At 46.3% G+C, this 19,760-nt stretch overlaps 1 protein-coding gene across 2 annotated transcripts in view; it reads left to right on the plus strand.

Moving 5' to 3' along the window:
• ESYT1 (extended synaptotagmin 1) overlaps window positions 1–19,760 on the plus strand; it is a 157,268-nt gene that overhangs the window by 12,791 nt on the left and 124,717 nt on the right. Inside the window, exon 1 of one of the 2 annotated variants that reach the window (XM_077483407.1) lies at window positions 16,277–16,411. The exons of the other annotated variant lie outside the window; for it this stretch is intronic. Within the exon in view, the coding sequence (XP_077339533.1) occupies window positions 16,292–16,411 (120 nt within the window). The 5' untranslated portion in view covers window positions 16,277–16,291. Of the gene's footprint in view, window positions 1–16,276; window positions 16,412–19,760 lie in introns of those variants that run through there. 2 annotated transcript variants of the gene reach the window in all.

A 19,760-nucleotide genomic window follows, 5' to 3' on the forward strand; every position in this document is an offset into this window, starting at 1 on the left:
ACAATGGTGCTACCAAACAGTGACTGCATTTTATAGGATGCACTCACTGTTCACCGGATACATTTTCTACCAGGGTCAGTCATTTCTTTTTTTACTTTTTTCAAGCTGGGTGGCACGTGCAGGGCCTTTTACAGTTTTGAATTTTAGCTAGTTCCTGCTGATGAGACATTTGAACTACCCATGGGCATGAGATAAGAGCAAGCCTTTCTGTCCATAAACCATTATGTTTTATTGATTCTTCCTGATGCCACCGGCCTGAATCATCTGATCTATCAGGCTAGAAAATCTATCCTGGTGGCTGTTAAATAAGAAAGTATTGAATGTAGAGGATCAGCTTTATAGCCAAGTAACTGGCATTGTCAGACAGAGGCCAGCAGCGGCAGCTCTCCTAATTCTTTTAGTTATAGATCAACTTTAAAACACTTAAACATAGCATTTCATTGTGTCCTCCACTCTTAAATAAGCAAAATCACAAGAGCCAGAAGCCTCAAACTATAATAGGCACAAGAAAGACCTATGCATGTTCTCCCTGTGTGGGTTTCCTCCGGTTACTCCGGTATCCTCCCACACTTCAAAGGCATGCTGGTAGGTAATTGGCTCCTGTCTAAATTGGCTCTAGGGTGTGTATTTATGAATGTAAGATAGGGGCTTTAGATTGTAAGCCCCCTGAGGGGCAGTGATTAATGTAAAATTATATATATATATATAATATATATATATTTTAGATGTGTGTGTGTGTATATATGTATGTGTGTGTGTGTGTGTGTGTGTATATATATATATATATATATATATATATATATATATATATATATATTTATATTATTATTATTATTAAATTATAGGCCATTCCTGACTTTCACCCTCCACAAACATCTACCTGGCTAACAAGCGGCGATTAAACGTATAGATCTCTTAGCAATTACGTTATTTTGGCATGTAATATATTCTATTATATCATTGGGGGTGTGTTCATGCAAGACTGAGCAGTAAAAGGAACAGCTAGAACAGGACAACCTTTTGCTTTTGTCTACAGATAGAGATGATATATATATATATATGCGTCCCTTATACTAAGCACCATTACAGAAGGAATTCTGTCACTAATCAGAGGCATGTAACGTTTTCAATGCTTCTCTTTCTGTAGCCTATTTTGGGATAAAGTTGCCCTGTCCTCGGTGTTTGTTGCTCCATTTTCCATAGAAACGCACTCCCCTCCCCTCTGATGATGCACTTGTCTGTAATGAACAGTCAGCTCTGTACTGCTGCAGCGTTCTCTAGATTCTGCCATAGATTAGCAACCACAATTGCTTTGCTTAGTTTCGTTTTATAAATTTCTCATCTGGCAACCTTCCGGTAAGCTTTTCTGTAGAATCCAGCCAACCACAGGAAATTGTGACTTGCAGCCAGGCACCAAAAATAAAACTACAAAGTATCAACTCATTTTATGTTCTTTTATGTTTCCTACTTCAGCTAATATAAACTAGATTCTGCTGAGGTGCACTGGAGAAAAAGTCGCAATTCACATCTCCTTTTCTGCCACACTACTGCATCCATCTTTAGGATCCCACGCTCCTTTCACATACTAGAATTCCCAGGAAAGGGACAGATCTGGTAAAAATATCATTGCAGGAACTGGGTGAACTTCTCAGCCTTCTAAGCAGACCTTTAGGAGCCTGTTCAACAACAGTCACTGCTTCATGCCTTAGGCAGTTTTTGCAAGCACTTTTGTTTTCATTTTCATGGTCTTCCTTTTCTTTTTTTAGCATTGCATTTTGTAAAAATGCAGCCTACAGTATTTTAGAGCATACTGTAGCGCCATGGTGTGAACTAGTGTCGGTGGAAAACATTTCCTTTTACTGTCTATACATTGGGAATGCGTTGAAAAAATGCATCTGGTGTGAGTAGGCCATAAAATATACTATAAGGCCTCATACACACTGGACGTTTTTGCAGCTGCCCCTAGGGGCCCTTGCCACTTTTTTTTCTTTCTCTGCCTATAAACTCCCCTAAATGTTAGCCTGTGTGTCCATGCACATACAGTATAGGCGTACGCAGCCTTTTGCATTAGGGTGTGCACCTCAAACTCGTGTGTGTGTGCGCGTGTGTGCGCGTGTGTGTGCGTGCGTGTGTGTGTGTGTCTGACCTCAAATTTGCTTCTGGAAGAATGGTCAAACATTCCCATAGACACACTCCTAAACCTTGTGGACAGCCTTCCCAGAAGAGTTTAAGAGGTTATAGGCTGCAAAGGGTGGGCCAATGCAATATGGAACCCTACGGACTAAGACTGGGATGCCATTAAAGTTCATGTGTGTGTAAAGGCAGGCATCCCAATACTGTTAGTAATATAGTGTAAAAAAAAAAAAAAAAATTCTAAAATATACGTGTGTGTGTGTGTGTGTGTGTGTGTGTGTGTGTGTGTGTGTGTATAAATTTTTTATTTATATTTAATTATTATTATTATTATTATTATATATTTTTTTTTATTTTTTTTATTTTTTTTTTTACAAATGTTGCTGGCTTCTAGGAGAGGTAAATGAAACGTCCTGTGTGCATGAGGCCAAATGCTTGTTAAAGCGGTAGTAAACCCGCACCTTTTAAAAAACATACAAAAAAAAACCTGCAAGGCAAAGGCATAATGAGCTAGTATGCAGCGCATACTAGCTCATTATGAAATGCTCACCTTAGAACGAGGCGCCGGTATCTCACCGAAGGGGCTGACATGTTGTCTCGGTGCGTCTTCCGGTTATCGCAGCTCCGGAGCTAAGAGTGGTCGAAGCCGCAATACATCACTCGCACGCAGGAGTCTTTCTCCCGGCAAGGTCTGGCAGTTCTGCCGGTGTTCTGCCGAGAACTGTCCCCCCATCAGATAGTGTCCGCCCGTACTGTGCAGGCTCATGGCTTGCGCAGTACGGAGGACAAGGAGACGCCGAAAGTCTCCAAAGATGAACGCCGCCTGCGCAATTAATAGTACCTTGTGCCCTGAGTCCAGGTTCAAGCCCCAGCCATGCAAGTGGACATACGGTAGATGATGATGTTAAACAGCACTTAATAAGAGGGCCCCTCGCGGGCTCGCTTCGCTCGTCATGCTTCGGGCACGGTCTCGCTTCGCTCTGCAATTTTTTATTCTAACTCTGTGTCCACTTGGATGGTGGGGCTTGAACCTGGACTCAGTGCACAGGCGCCGTTCATCTTTGGAGACCTTCGGCATCTCCTTGTCCTCCGTACTGCGCAAGCGCAGTACAGGGCAAATACTATCCGGGGGACAGTATTTGACAAGACACCGGACCTTCAGCCAGGCCTTAACAGCGCATGCACCGCATGACATCAGCGGCTGCAAGAAAAGTAAATATCTCCTAAACCATAGAGGTTTAGGAGATATTAATTTTACCTACAGTTAAAGAGGGATTCCACCAAAAAAAAAAATATATTAAAAGCCAGCAGCTATAAATACTACAGCTGCTGACTTTTAATAAATGGACACTCACCTGTCCCGGGATCCAGCGATGCCGAGGCCGATCGATCCCTCGGCTGCTGCCGCCACCATTCTAGGTGAGGGAATCAGGAAGTGAAGCGAATCGGCTTCACTTCCCGGTTCCCTACTGCGCATGCGCGAGTCGCGTCGCGCAATAGGAAATCTCTGCGCTGTCACTGGGACCCGTGTGTGTCCCAGCAGACAGCGCGGCAGGGCAGGAAATGGCGTAGACTCCCACGGGAGTCTTTGACAGGTATCTCCACCCCCTCCCCCCTGAAAGGTGTCAATTGTGACACCGGAGGGGGGGAGGGATCCGATCAGCGGAGGTTCCACTTTAGGGTGGAATCCCGCTTTAAGCCTTTATTATAGGCTTACCTGTAAGTAAAATTTCAAAAAAAGACTATACAACCAGTCAACCACTTTAATCAGTTTTATTTTAAATTTGTTTTTTGAAAGTTTACAAACTGAAATTATATACTGTAAATAGTGTATACCTTTTTTTTGTATTTATTTTTTAAAACGAGGATGCTATTGACAGATTAAACTGCTCAACATTTGATTACTAAAGATTAAAATTTTATATATTTATAGTTTATGTACAACTTTTATTTTAGACATAACAATGTATTACAGGCAGGTGTATATATGACACTGTTTGAAATACATGCAGGAATTAGAGGCACGTCTCAGCCTAATAAACAGGCTTTAAGGCCCCTTGCAGATGGGAGTCTAGCTTCTGTTCACCACTTTTAGCCTTTTCTGCACCCAGTAGGGATAGGTGCAGTGTCCAGCCCTGCAACTTGTAGCGCTTAAAGTCTAAGCCCCTGTACACACGGTCGGAGATTCCAACAACCAAATCCGTCGGATTTTGTATGACGTATCTTGTCCGAAACTGTTGCATACACACGGTCGGACAAAGTTGTCGCAAAATCCGATCTTTCAAAACGTGATGATGTAATTTCGTTACGATGGGACTACGTTCACGCTAGTAGCCAATAGCTTTGATGTAGGAATTTGGTCTGAGCATGCGTGGCACTTTGTCTGATCGGAATTCTCTACACCTGATCGGAGTATGTCCGGTCAGAGCAGTTAGTCGGAAAATATTTCCAGCAAGTTGGAAAATTTGGTCCGACGGATATTCCGACGGAAACAGTCTGCATACCACACACAATAATATCCAAAAAAACTGCTCCGATCGGACACATTCCGACTGAATCTCCGACCGTGTGTACAAGGGCTTAGACCTGCATTTCGGCATTCGTCCATAAAAGCATAGGGCAAACGCAAATAGCACTCACTACAGCATTCAACACCATCCAGCCACAGACTGCCATCGACTTTGGCAGGCTGCAGCCAGCAGGGCTGGATGCTGCAGGTGTCCTTCCCGGGTGAACTAAAACCCCAGGAGGTATCCACAGCAGCTAGTCGTCCTTGTGTACCAGGGGCCTAAAAAAGTCATTGAAATGCTTGTTATTAAGGCTAGCCATACGTGGTATGAATTTCTTTCCTGCAACCATGGGTTGCAGCAACGATTTCCACGATTCCCCCATCAATAAAGACAGCACTGACAGGGGAATCTGCAATTGTCTTGTCCTGGTGGACGGCAGGTGGGGGAAGCCTTTCCCATCAGGAGAAGACAGTAATTATTGCTAGCAGCTATAACAGCGAAAATCGCAAGAGAATCCGGCAGGCTGATTGTACCCAAGTTGATCGATCGATCAACTTGGTACATTTTTAGAATGCCCATTAATGGCTTGAATCTGGTCCAGTTCTTGCTGAACCAGCCGTGATTCAAACTGTTTTTATGGCCAGCCTTAGTTTTATTTTTAAATCTAAACTGTTATCTATTTTATAGTTCAAAATTAAATTTGCATATATCAATGCATTACAGGGATGTGCATAGATGACACTGTATTTCGAATGCATGCTGAGCCCTGTAAGTCCTGCATTGGATTTTATACTTTTTTATTTTTATTTTTTTCACTTATCTAACAGTAACTGCATTCTCCTTGTATTTCTGCATGACATCAGTTCTAATTCCCAGACTTGGTATGTGAAAAGAGGGGCATTTTCCTTGCTTTCAGCTGCCAGATTACTCCCTATGGGAGCATACTCCAGCTTGTTTTGTTGCAGTCACAGCGATTGCAGCAACAGATGGCACAGCATGTTGGTATTCTTGTGACAAGGGAATTCCTGTGACAAATGTCCTGTGTAGTAAAAGATTTTTTCCAGTGAAATTTGAAAAATAATTAAATACCAGGTTAAGAAATTCCTGCAAAACCCTGTTTCATGGGCACAGCAAATATTTACTGGGAAAGCTCTAGTCTTGCATTTAATCTCATAATTGTAGAGGCCTTTGTGGTCCTTTCACTTAAAGCATGATGGCGAAGATACTGGTTTGTATTTGTAAATCATTAACTTCTTCTTCTTTTTTTTTTTTTTTTTTGAGAAAAGCTCCACTAAATACTGTTTGTATAGTGCTTACCATACATATAGTGTAACTACCATGCGCGGGTACTTTCTCTGTACCTACATGAACCATGCGGTTACTTTGCATGAGTTTAGCTGCTGGGTTGGCACAGCAATATAGAGGCTGATAAATAAATTGTGAATATTTGCTTCAATTAGCCAATCATGCGAAAGGCAAATATCATCTACACCAAACTCAAATAATCAAAGCAAATTATTCTGAGTGGATGTCATTTTTTAAATACTTATAGCCCTTGTGCATGGGTCCGTCCAACTGCAATGCATCCCTCCCAATGTTTTAGAATGCTCAGGAGAGGCATGGGCAGTGTCTAGCCCTGGCACAGCAAAGTCTATGGAAGGCTGAGGCTGGACACTGCACCAAATGGTACCAGAGTTTAGGGCTCTGTGTATTCAGGGATAATGGCCTGGTGGACTTTTCTTCTATGTAAATAACAGTCACACAAGTGCACCAATATCTGGTATTTCTACATCCGTCAATGAAGTGTAAACTGCGAGTTCTTTATGCCCAGGTCCTAGACTATGTTAGTCTATGTGTGTCCAATACTGGTGTTTCTGTGTCCCTGGGATGTCCAGGAGCAGCATCAAACCCCACCATCTGCAGCCTGTCAAAGACTTAAAGTGCTGTTGCACAGAAAAAAAAAAAATCATTAAAATTCCTAAAAAAAATTAGGAAAAAATATTTTTTTTAAACTCCCCTCTAAATGCCTGTTGCTAGGGGGTCCCTCATAGTCTGCCTCCTTCAGTGCCTGAGCTCCTGACATCACTTCCCCTCAGCACAGGAAGGGCTCAGCTCTGCCCCCTCCCTCCTGTCAGTCATCTGGGACACGTGACAGGTCCCAGATGACTGCATGGCCAGTCACTACGTGCGGCGCAGTAGGTGCCCGGCTGTGAAGCCTCAGCCAGGTGCCCACAGTTGCAATGCCAGCGCCGTGGAGGGGGGGCGAACGGGGCTTCGATTTCCCCCCCCCCCCCGCATCACTGGACCCTGGAACAGGTAAGTCAGCAGCTGCAGTATTTGTAGCTGTTGACTTTTAAATTTTTTTTTTTTTTTTTTTAATGGAAACTCCTCTTTAAATACGCTGCTGCTGGACGGAACTGAATGCTGTACCCATTGACACTTGCATTTTAGGGACCTATGCACTGCCTGGAACACAGAACACCTGCAATCTGAGCATATTTCTGAATGCATATGGATCTAATTGTGAGTACCGCTCCATACACTGTCTAGCCACAGCATATTTCAGCCTGTAAAGGTCCGTACACACAATCAGAAAATCAGAAGTTTAATTTCGTTCGATGAACGATCTGACGATTTTCTGATCGTTAGTACGGTGCTTTTGACAGCCGATTACGAATTTTAGGAAGACAAAAACTGGATGTGCAGGCTCCAAAATTTTTGTCTGATGTGAACACAGCGTCCGATTAAAAATTTCAATAGTATGTTTTTCTTTGTAAAGTAAAACTTCACCGCATTCTCTGAGCTCTGTGGCCAATTCTTTTGCAAAGTGCAACTTCCCTTACAAGCAAACAACTCTGTTTGCCTTTAGTAAATCAAGCTCTATGAGTCTTGCATGGGTTATTTGCATATTGTCACTGCACTTCTGCATGCATAAAAAAACAAAACTATGCCAAGTGCTGGAAGCAAAGTTTAATCTACTGGGTAGGTAGGAAAATGTCTGCCGTCTACCTTTCTATGCTTATGTAGCAGAAACAACCCATTGTTCAGTTTGCTAACTGAGGAAATGTAACTTGTAGAACAGCTGAGGTGCATGTGAAATGTAGTTCTTCATGGTAGGTTGAAAGTCCAGTTCTTGTGTATGATTATCTTTAGTAATTACTAATCAATTAGCTATAGAGGTGCGAAAGGTCTGATGTATGCTTGTCCTTCATGTAGCACACCAGCCAGCTACGCAGATGTGCAGACTTTTCTAGTTCCCTCAGAGGGATATTGGTACACTTAATATAGCACTGTCTACTGGAAACATTAGTCATTTGCTATTCAGAAGTGTTTAATCCTCTAGTGAATGATAACCTATGAATAATTGATTGAAATGCATCTATAGTATATCTCAGTTTGCTGATTCTATATTCTGCATATGGCTGTTCCTATAGTGATTGTGCTACCTAAGGTGAAATTCAAAGAACAATCCCTCTTCAAGATGTTTTACATATATTTTTATATTTTGAGAGGTCTGTGCATTATCAAAAACAGAGCGTACCATGAGGGCAGTGCATTACCAGAGAGAGAGAGCACAATGAGGGCAGTGCGTTACCAGAGAGAGAGAGAGAGAGAGCACCATGAGGGCAGTGCATTACCAGAGAGAGAGCACCATGAGGGCAGTGCGTTACCAGAGAGAGAGAGAGAGCACCATGAGGGCAGTGTGTTACCACAGAGAGAGAGCGCACCATGAGGGCAGCGTGTTACCACAGAGAGAGCGCACCATGAGGGCAGCGTGTTACCACAGAGAGAGCGCACCACGAGGAAAGCGTTTTACCAGAGAGAGAGAGAGCGCGCCATGAGGACAGCGTGTTACCAGAGAGAGAGAGCGCGCCATGAGGGCAGCGTGTTACCAGAGAAAGAGCACGCCATGAGGGCAGCGTGTTACCAGAGAGAGAGCGCGCCATGAGGGCAGCGTGTTACCACAGAGAGACCGCGCCATGAGGGCAGCGTGTTACCACAGAGAGAGAGCGCGCCATGAGGGCAGCGTGTTACCACAGAGAGAGAGCGCGCCATGAGGGCAGCGTGTTACCACAGAGAGAGAGCGCGCCATGAGGGCAGCGTGTTACCAGAGAGAGAGCGCGCCATGAGGGCAGCGTGTTACCACAGAGAGAGAGAGCGCGCCACGAGGACATCGTGTTACCAGCGAGAGAGAGAGCGCGCCACGAGGACAGCGTGTTACCAGAGAGAGAGAGCACGCCATGAGGACAGCGTGTTACCAGAGAGAGGGAGAGCTCGCCATGAGGGCAGCGTGTTACCAGAGAGAGAGCGCGCCATGAGGGCAGCGTGTTACCACAGAGAGCGCGCCATGAGGGCAGCGTGTTACCACAGAGAGAGAGCGCGCCATGAGGGCAGCGTGTTACCACAGAGAGCGCGCCATGAGGACAGCGTGTTACCAGAGAGAGAGCGCGCCATGAGGACAGCGTGTTACCAGAGAGAGAGAGCGCCATGAGGACAGCGTGTTACCACAGAGAGAGAGCGCGCCATGAGGGCAGCGTGTTACCACAGAGAGAGACCGCGCCATGAGGGGAGCGTGTTACCACAGAGAGAGAGCACGCCATGAGGGCAGCGTGTTACCACAGAGAGACCGCGCCATGAGGGGAGCGTGTTACCACAGAGAAAGAGCGCGCCATGAGGGCAGCGTGTTACCACAGAGAAAGAGCGCACCATGAGGGCAGCGTGTTACCACAGAGAGAGCGCACCATGAGGGCAGCGTGTTACCACAGAGAGAGAGCGCGCCATGAGGGCAGCGTGTTACCAGCGAGAGAGAGAGCGCGCCACGAGGACAGCGTGTTACCAGAGAGAGAGAGCACGCCATGAGGACAGCGTGTTACCAGAGAGAGGGAGAGCGCGCCATGAGGGCAGCGTGTTACCAGAGAGAGAGCGCGCCATGAGGGCAGCGTGTTACCACAGAGAGCGCGCCATGAGGGCAGCGTGTTACCACAGAGAGCGCGCCATGAGGGCAGCGTGTTACCACAGAGAGAGAGCGCGCCATGAGGGCAGCGTGTTACCACAGAGAGCGCGCCATGAGGACAGCGTGTTACCAGAGAGAGAGCGCGCCATGAGGACAGCGTGTTACCAGAGAGAGAGAGCGCCATGAGGACAGCGTGTTACCACAGAGAGACCGCGCCATGAGGAGAGCGTGTTACCACAGAGAGAGAGCGCGCCATGAGGGCAGCGTGTTACCACAGAGAGACCGCGCCATGAGGGCAGCGTGTTACCACAGAGAGACCGCGCCATGAGGGGAGCGTGTTACCACAGAGAGAGAGCGCGCCATGAGGGCAGCGTGTTACCACAGAGAGAGAGCGCGCCATGAGGGCAGCGTGTTACCACAGAGAGAGAGCGCGCCATGAGGGCAGCGTGTTACCAGAGAGAGAGCGCACCATGAGGGCAGCGTGTTACCACAGAGAGAGAGAGCGCGCCACGAGGACAGCGTGTTACCAGCGAGAGAGAGAGCGCGCCACGAGGACAGCGTGTTACCAGAGAGAGAGAGCACGCCACGAGGACAGCGTGTTACCAGAGAGAGGGAGAGCGCGCCATGAGGGCAGCGTGTTACCACAGAGAGAGAGCGCGCCATGAGGGCAGCGTGTTACCACAGAGAGAGAGCGCGCCATGAGGGCAGCGTGTTACCACAGAGAGCGCGCCATGAGGACAGCGTGTTACCACAGAGAGAGAGCGCGCCATGAGGGCAGCGTGTTACCACAGAGAGAGAGCGCGCCATGAGGGCAGCGTGTTACCACAGAGAGAGAGCGCGCCATGAGGGCAGCGTGTTACCAGAGAGAGAGCGCGCCGTGAGGGCAGCGTGTTACCAGAGAGAGAGAGAGAGAGCGCGCCATGAGGGCAGCGTGTTACCAGAGAGAGAGAGAGCGTGCCATGAGGGCAGCGTGTTACCAGAGAGAGAGAGCGCGCCATGAGGGCAGCGTGTGTCAGAGAGTTGCCCGTAGCGGACGTGTCACTGGGCGTGCTGCGGGGCGTCGGTGTGTGCTGGTGCGCGCTGTCGCTGCTGGGCGCGCGGCTGTGCGTGCGCACGCGTGTGCGTGTGCGCATCGGTGCGCGTTGGCGCCAATCGGCCTACTTAAGTGTTCCCCCGTGGTGTGCTCGGTGCTGTCCGATCTGCAGCTTTCTGTGCCCTGTTACCTGTGACTTTGCTTGTGTTCCTGAACTCCTGTTTACCCGTCTCGTCCCTTGGATTTTCCTGTCTGCTGCCTGCCTTTGACCTCGGCCTGTCTCTGACCTCGCATCTGCCTGCTCCTTTGTACCACGCTGCCCGCCTGTTGCCAACCCTGCTTGTGACCCGGACTCGAACTTGCTTATCCCTTTTCTGCACTATCTGCCTGCTGTCATCTGTGCCTGTGGCTGGACCTGCTCACCACCTTCTGCTTGCATCTGCTCCTGCATCCAGCTGTGAGAGTCTGTCTACCTGTCTGAACCCTACCGTCGGATCCCTCCTTCAGCATCTAACCCGCCAGGCTCTCATACCCGTCTGCGCTTCCGTGCCTCCTGTCCATCCTATCAGGGACCGTGAACCAGACCCGTAAGGGAGACCTTCCCCTGCTATTTCGGGCTCACCTGTCAGGTACGTGGGTCTGACAGCGTGTTACCAGAGAGAGAGAGCGCGCCATGAGGGCAGCGTGTTACCAGAGAGAGAGCGCGCCATGAGGGCAGCGTGTTACCAGAGAGAGAGAGAGAGCGCGCCATGAGGGCAGCGTGTTACCAGAGAGAGAGAGAGAGCGCGCCATGAGGGCAGCGTGTTACCAGAGAGAGAGAGAGAGCGCGCCATGAGGGCAGCGTGTTACCAGAGAGAGAGAGAGAGCGCGCCATGAGGGCAGCGTGTTACCAGAGAGAGAGCACCATGAGGGCTGTGCATTACCAGCAAGAGCATGCACCATGAGGGCTATGGCTAACTATGGAGAGCAAGAGAGAGTGCCATAAGGGTAGGGCATTATAAGCAAGAGAGAGAGTGCAATAAGGGCTACATTTCACCACAGCGCGAGTACTATGAGGGCTATGGCTTACCAAATATAGCATGAGAGCGTACTAAAAGGGCCAAAGTTTATCAGAGGGTACCATGAGGACTGACTTACCAGACAGAAAGAGAGATTAGCTTGAGGGTTATGTATTACGAGAGATAGAGAGAGTGCACCATGAGGGCCGTGCATTACCTGAAAGTACAGTTAGGGCTGTAGAGTACCACTAGGGATACACATTACCAAAGAGTGTGTACCACGAGGCCTGTGAGAGGGGGTACAGTTAGGGCTGTGTATTACTGGAGAGAGAGAGAGTACCAGTAGGGCTTCCCATTACCAGAGTGTTTGCCCCATCACCGATCTGCCTGATCAGAGAGGGAGATGTTTGCTAACAAACAGAGAGAGATTACCATGAGGACTACACATTGCCAGAAAGAGAGAGAGAGAGAGAGGACAAGTATTTTGAGGACTACGCACTACTTGAGCGAAGGAGAGTATCATGAGGGCTGTGTGTTGCAAAGAGAGAAAGGGGGTGCCATAAGAGCTACACATTACTATAGGTAGCCAGTATCGGTGAGGGCTGTGTGTTATCAGAGAGAGTGAAGGGAATCATCAGAGCGGTATTTTACCTCAGAGAATGCTCTGTTCACTGGTAATGTATAGTAATTCTGGACTGCCAACAGTACTAGGTTGCAAAATGCTGACTGAGGTAAGAAATTTGGCTTGCCTTGTGGTTGCCATGCCCATAATTCTGTGACATAAATGAGGAAATAAAAGCGTCTCCCAATTGTGTATACTGCCCTGTGTATGTGTATACATTAAAGCCAAAAATAGCTCCAATGCATGGATACAGTCTCAGGATTGCAGATGGGCCAAGAAGAGATGTCGGCACACCTGTAGCCACAGGCAGGTTCCATAATAATTAGTAAGGTGTGTTGTAGTGTTGTAAATAATAGCCACAGGCTTTTCTTAGAGAGTACATTAGCAAGACTCTGTGGCAGAACAAGTTTAAAGTTGATGTTGTGTTTCCCGGGGATGCACAAAGTGTTTTACTTTGTTTGCTATAAAGTCTTAAAGGAGTTCTATAGTCGTAGCATACATTTTCATTCTATAACATCAGCATTGTAATAGCAATAGTTACTAACAATCCAATAGAAGCTTACTTAAAAACAATTTAATGTTGTGAGGCTGCCTGTCTGATGGCCATCTCTTTGTACAACTTCCTGGATTCCCTGCATGCTTTACAGATTCTCCTCTGCTGTACTCCCAGTTTCTAAAGACTACATATCCCATGGTACCTTGTTGCCTGTGTTTCATCAGATTAGGTGGCCCGTCAGAACGTGTAACGGAAGTTGACCCCACCATCTTTCTACACCCCGCACTCCTCCACAGTAAGGATGCACTCGGAATGGGGCATGCAGACATCTTGTTACAACCACCAGAGTTTTGCATTTTAGTTCTGCCCTTGATTTATTTCTGCCATTAAATACCTTTTATACAGCCAATTTCCTGTTTCTTGTCTGGTAAAAAGCCTAGGCTTATGACATCATGCATAGCTCTCTGGCCTGGTCAGGAAGTGGGTAAAACCGTCTGGGGCTGAAGTGGTTAAAGTAGAATTTTGGTCAAACCCTTACTACTCTTAAAAATGCTTCCTCTACCTCCTAATATTTGTGGCGTCTACCCTGCGTTAAAAAAAAAAAAAGATACGTATACGTATCTACAGTGGTGTGAAAAAGTGTTTGCCCCCTTCCTCATTTCCTGTTCCTTTGCATGTTTGTCACACTTAAGTGTTTCGGAACATCAAACCAATTTTGGGCGGCCGGCCACTCCTGGGAAGGTTCACCACTGTTCCATGTCTTCGCCATTTGTGGATAATGGCTCTCACTGTGGTTCGCTGGATTCCCAAAGCTTTGGAAATGGCTTTATAACCCTTTCCAGACTGATAGATCTCAATTACTTTCTTTCTCAATTGTTCCTGAATTTCTTTGGGTCTCGGCATGATGTGTAGCTTTTAAGGATCTTCTGGTGGACCTTACTGTGTCAAGCAGCTCCTATTTGATTGTGAACAGGTGTGGCAATAATCAGGCCTGGGTGTGGCTAGAGAAATTGAACTCAGGTGTGGACAACCACAGTTATAGTATGTTTTAACAAGGGGGGCAATCACTTTTTCACACAGGGCCATGATGGTTTGGATTTTTTTTCACCTTTAATAATAAACACCTTCATTTACAAATTGCATTTTGTGTTTACTTGTGTTGTCCTTGACTATTGTTTAAATTGGTTTGATGTTCCGAAACACTTAAGTGTGACAAACATGCAAAGGAACAGGAAATGAGGAAGGGGGCAAACACTTTTTCACACCACTGTATTTGCAGCCCACTCCAATCTGGTTACTTGATCTCCCTGTGTCAGGCAGAAGTGGCTGCAGGGGAGAGAAGAGAGAGCGCTCGACAACATCAGTTGTCACCCCTCCCTCCTCTCCCCTGCAGCCAGAACTGGTGTTCCATCGGACAGACCTGCCCCCCCCCCCCCCATTGCTCGAGCCCACCACATCATTGACAACTCCGTCTCCTCCATGTCCCATGGGGTCTTAGGACTTCCGACCAATGAGGTTTCAGGACCCACTTCCTGATTGGCTGGGAGGAGAAACAGGAAGACATTAGCGAATATTAATTCGCTAATGTCACACAACAGAGTGGGCGCAATGCTCTGTGCCCCTGAGCCCACACCTTTTTTACATTTTTAAAAAAAAAATTTAAGCCAATTGGAGCCGCACTACGTCTATTGACGTCATGGGGTTTCGCTGGTTATATCTAAATGATGCCTGAGTCCACAGACATCATTCAGATATTGCCGTTTTCAGCCGGCGATTCCCTACACAATAAGAACGATCATAGCGGCTGTTCCGCCGCTTGATCGTTCTTACGGGCGGCGGGAGGGGACACCCCCCCCCTCCCGCCACCCTCCGGTGCTTCTACCGACTCACCGTTTCCATCGGTGAGTCAGTCACAGGATCCGCCGGCCCCAGCATGTGATCATAGAGATTTCCGGCGGACTAGATTGTCCCCGGAGTCTCTATGATCGTTCGGAGGCCGGGCGCGATGTTATGACGTCATGCCCGGCCTCGGTATTCAAATTAACGGTGCCGATCTGGCTAGGATGCCATGATCTTTTTTTTTTTTTTTTTTATTTTTTTTTTATTCTTCCCAGCCTAGAGGTGAGATATGGGGTCTTATTGACCCCATATTTCACTGTAAATAGGTCCGATCATGCCATATTCCTATTACAAGGGATGTTTACATTCCTTGTAATGGGAATAAAAGTCATCAATTTTTTTTAATTTTTTTTTTAAGTGTAAAACTAAAAAAAAAAAAAAAAAAAAAAATGTTTAAGCGCCCCTGTCCCCGTGAGCTCGCACACAGAAGCGAACGCATACGTAAGTCCCGCCCACATATGAAAACGGTGTTCAAACCACACATGTGAGGTATCGCCGCGAACGTTAGAGCGAGAACAATAATTCTAGCCCTAGACCTCCTCTGTAACCCAAAACATGTAACCAGTAAAAAAATTTCAAGCGTCGCCTATGGGGATTTTTAAATACCAAAGTTTGGCGCCATTCCACGAGCGCGTGCAATCTTGAAGCGTGACATGTTGGGTATCTATTTACTCGGCGTATCCTCCTCTTTCACATTATGCAAAAAAATTGGGCTAACTTTACTGTTTTTTTTTTTTTTTAACCATGAAACTGTTTTTTTTTTCTGAAAAAAACGCGTTGGAAAAATTGCTGCGCAAATACCGTGCGAGATAAAAAGTTGCAATGACCGCCATTGTATTCTCTAGGGTCTTTGCTAAAAAAACATATATAATGTTTGGGAGTTCTATGTAATTTTCTAGCAAAAAAATTAGGAATTTTACATGTAGGAGAGAAATGTCAGAATTGGCCTGGGTCTGAAGTGGTTAAAAAAAATTGAAATCCATGCGTCGAGCACCCTGCATGTAGATTAGGGGGCCGGGTGCATTGGATTGGGGGGGGTGGCGCCTGTGTGCCCCTAATGAGCGGCCGCCACTGTGGAGCTGGGTGACAGAGGGGAGCCAGCTCATGTGATCAGACCAAAGCAGGTTGAAAATGGGTAAGTATACAGATCCATTTTTTTTATTTTATTTTTTGCACAGATTAGTCAAAAGAGGTGTTGGGGAGTATTTTTAAGAGTTCTTGGGGTTTGACCGGAATTCTACTTCACGTTCCACCAGTAAACATTGTTCATAATTCAAGCAAAGTCTTTGTAGGCAACGTGTACCACATACCAGTGGCGGCCCGTCCATAGGGGGCGCCCGGGCGCCACCCCCCCCCCCCTTCTGTGTAGTCACAAAAAAATATATATATATAAAAAAAATAAAAAAAAAGTTTAAAACTGCTCCTTTAAAAAAAAAAAAGTTCTTTAAGGAAGTGCACTGTGTTCGAGCGCCAGACACAGTGCACTATGGGAACCGCCACGTCAATGCAATCATGAGATTGCAGACGGGGCGCTTAATTTGCGGGCGTTTAGCCCGCCTTGGGGTGCTTTCTGAAGCGCTGAGTAGTTTCCGCCCAGTGCTGTAGTATGTATTACTACGCTGGGCAGTTTGATTGACATCTGACTGATGTCACTTCCTGTCTTCTCTCTCCCATTGCACCCGAGAGAGGAAACAGGAAGTAAGAGGAGCAGAGCACACCGCAGGAGAGGAGCGGAGGACACCGGAGAGGAGCACACAGTCATCAAGGTAAGTGCTGATGCTCCCATGGAGAAGGGGGTGGAGGGGGACGGTTTAGGTGGAACTGGCTAGCTGTTGCTGGGCAAGGAAAATGCCAAAAGCTTATCACTAAGCACCGGTAATTGGAAGGGTAGAGTGGCTGCAGGCAAGGGAAAACTTATCTTGCATGCAACAGCAGTACCAAGCATGGTGGGGCCTGGCCAGGGTGGGAAAAAGTCTGAACTGCTATAGCGGAGTTGTGCAGTGGATCTGACATGTCTTCTAATATACTGTGTATACAACCAGGGCTCCCAGCACTGTGTCCTACTGTCATCCTCCACAGGTCAGTGTTCTCCCTCTCACCCTGTCTGTGTGTCTGTCTGTCTGTGTGTCTGTCTGTCTGTGTGTCTGTCTGTCTATATGTATATCTATCTGTATGTATATCTATTTATCTGTTTAAAGCGGTAGTAAACCCGCAATTTATTATTTTTTTTTTTTTTTAAAACCTGCAAAGCAAAAGGCATAATGAGCTAGTATGCACCGCATACTAGCTCATTATGAAATACTTACCTTAGAACGAGGCCCCGACATCTCGCCCGATCCACGCCGAGGAAGCCGACATGCTCCCTCGGCGTCTCTTCCGGGTATCGCGGCTCCGGCGCTGTGAGTGGCCGGAGCCGCGATATCGTCACTCCCGCGCATGCGCGCGGGAGATTTAAATCCGGCCGGACGAGCGCTGCCGGATTTTCACGGAGAGAACCCCCTTGTGCGCATGCGCCGCTGCAGTCAGCGGCGCATACCGAGGGGAATATCTCCTAAACCGTACAGGTTTAGGAGATATTTTTTTTACCTACAGGTAAGCCTTATTATAGGCTTTCCTGTAGGTAAAAGTTAAAAAAGTGGGTATACAACCACTTTAACTGCATATCTACCTGTCTGTCTGTCTATCTTATGTATATCTGTCTATCTGTCTGTCCTATCAAATCTATCCCTCTGTCTATAGGCCCAGTCACAGCAAGTGACGTTGGGGGGGGGGGGGGTTGGTTGTGGGTTTTTTGCGCCCCCCTAAAAAAATGGAGCACCAGCCGCCACTGTTACATACCTACAGTGCGGGTCTATGATGCCAATTACATATTCCCCATTTTGAGTATTCTAGCATCTAATATCCTGCTCTGTTCAAAATGCCCATTAAAGTCTATAGCAGAAAAGCCTGCGGTTTAATTCTGACACCCTGTCCCAGACTGTAGGAAAAGTCGTATTTAAACTGTGGATTAGAAGTGTGCTTGTCTATCCTGTACCTTGAACCTAATTTAACAAGGGAGTCTCACTCTCTCTTTTAAAGGTGCAAACAGAAGATTGCCTTTGCTTAGTCTGCCTTTTCACAATGATATGACTTGCCCTTTAAGGTGTTTAGCAGTACCCCTCCTCCATAAACATCTTTTGATCGATATGAATGCGCAAAGGTTGAATGAAAATAAATGCCTCCTAATTTATTACCTGTAAATGAATAGGAGTATTAGCACAGAAATAATTCCTAGAATATACTCTTTAAAGAGGAACTGCAGGCTGCTCACATAAGTTGTAATAAAACCATCTTTGCCATTCTGAAGCTTCCCTCCAACCACTTTGTATTTTATTTTATATATACTGTGATTCTAAACTTGCCAAATATGCTGCAGAAATCTCTCTCCCCTGAGTCTGGCTGAAACCATTTTAACTGTGGGCAGCTGAAGCTGGTGTCTGTTTACTTTCTGGATTTACACACACAGGCACACTTCCAGCTCTGCAGCTTTCATTGGCCCTCTTATGACTCACCCCCCCCCCCCCTCCCTTCCTGGCAAACTCTCCTGAGATTGAGAGCTGTGCATGATGTCATAAGCCTAGGCTTTTTACCAGTCAAGATACAGGAAATGGGCTGTATAAGGTATTTACTGTCAGAAAAAAAGATGTTTTACTATCCAAAGTTAAAACAACAAGGGCAGAAGATTTAATAGATGGAAAGATGAAAAAATGACTGAAGTTCCTCTGTAATTGTGTATTCATTTTTCTACGCCATATATCTATATTGATAAATATATACGTTTCACATTCTTTTTCTGAAACCATGTCTTGACGGTATTCTCAGCTATACTGTGCTGCATGTGTATTGGTATCCATTAAGGCCTTCTTTCATTTTTTGGAAAAGATGGAAGTCACAAGTTTGTGTGCGAAGTCTGGACTGTATGGTGGATGATACGGTAGGGTAGTGAGTTAAGAAAAGGGCCAGTTTACTGGTTTTCAGACTTTCAGGGTCTGTCAATATGAGTGGAAAATGCCCTGTCGTCAATGGGAGTAAACAATGCCTCATCATTGGTATTAGTGGGAGGAATGGTGCCCCATTATTAGTGTCATTGGAAGGAATAGTTTCACATTATTGGCGTCAGTGGTAGGTATAGTGCCCCATCATTGGTTTCAGTGGGAGGAATAGCGCCCCATCATTGGTGTCCGTGGGAGGAATTGTTCTCCAGCATTGTTTTCGGTGGGATGAATGGTGCCCAGTGAATGAATTGGTATCAGTGGGAGGAATAATGCCCCATCACTGCTATCACTGCCCCATTGTTGGTGTCACTGAGAGTAATAGTCCCCCAAGGGCCAGATATAGGCAGGCAAAGGGCTGCAGTTTGGAGACCACTGTTTTAGATTGTAAGCTGTCATGGTCAGGGTCCTCTGACTCCTCTTGTATTGAATTTTTATGTAACTGTACTATCTTCCTTTATTTTGTAAAGCACTGAGAAAACTGTTGCTCCTAACTAAATCTTGCATAATAATATTAAAGTGGTTCTTACCCAAGCCCGATCTCAATCCTGTGATGTGCCCAAGAGCAGAAGTTCTCTCCTCTTTCTTCCTCCTCATTGGCTCAGAGACTCCCTCTTTGGCTCCTGCTGATGTCAATCACAGCCAGGAAGGAGGGAGTTTGGGCGGGGTCAAGCCACATTCTGTGTGTCTATGGACACACACAGGTGGCTCGGGACCATGGCCGCACGTGTGCACCCCCTAGTAAGTGGCTTGCTATAGTGGGAACTTAGCGGGGTGTTGTACCCAGGAGCACAGAAGAGGAGGATTGAGGCTGCTGTGTGCAAGAGCATTGCGGAAAGCAAGTAAGAAAGATGGATGTTTATTTATTGAATATATATATATATATATATATATATATATATATATATATATATATATATATATATATATATATATATATATATATAAATTATAATATAATGCCTGTTCTGTTAAAAATGTCGCACTGAGCAATTCTTAAATCCGTTTCTTAAAATGTTCCCAGTGATGCTGTCACAGGTCAGACACACCTTTTTGTTTGCACACAATTCAGCTATTCTCCTTT

This window comes from Lithobates pipiens, unplaced genomic scaffold (assembly GCF_037356315.1).
Source record: "Lithobates pipiens isolate NorthernLeopardFrog02 unplaced genomic scaffold, aLitPip1_a1.2 Scaffold_16, whole genome shotgun sequence".
Classification (NCBI taxonomy): domain Eukaryota; kingdom Metazoa; phylum Chordata; class Amphibia; order Anura; family Ranidae; genus Lithobates; species Lithobates pipiens.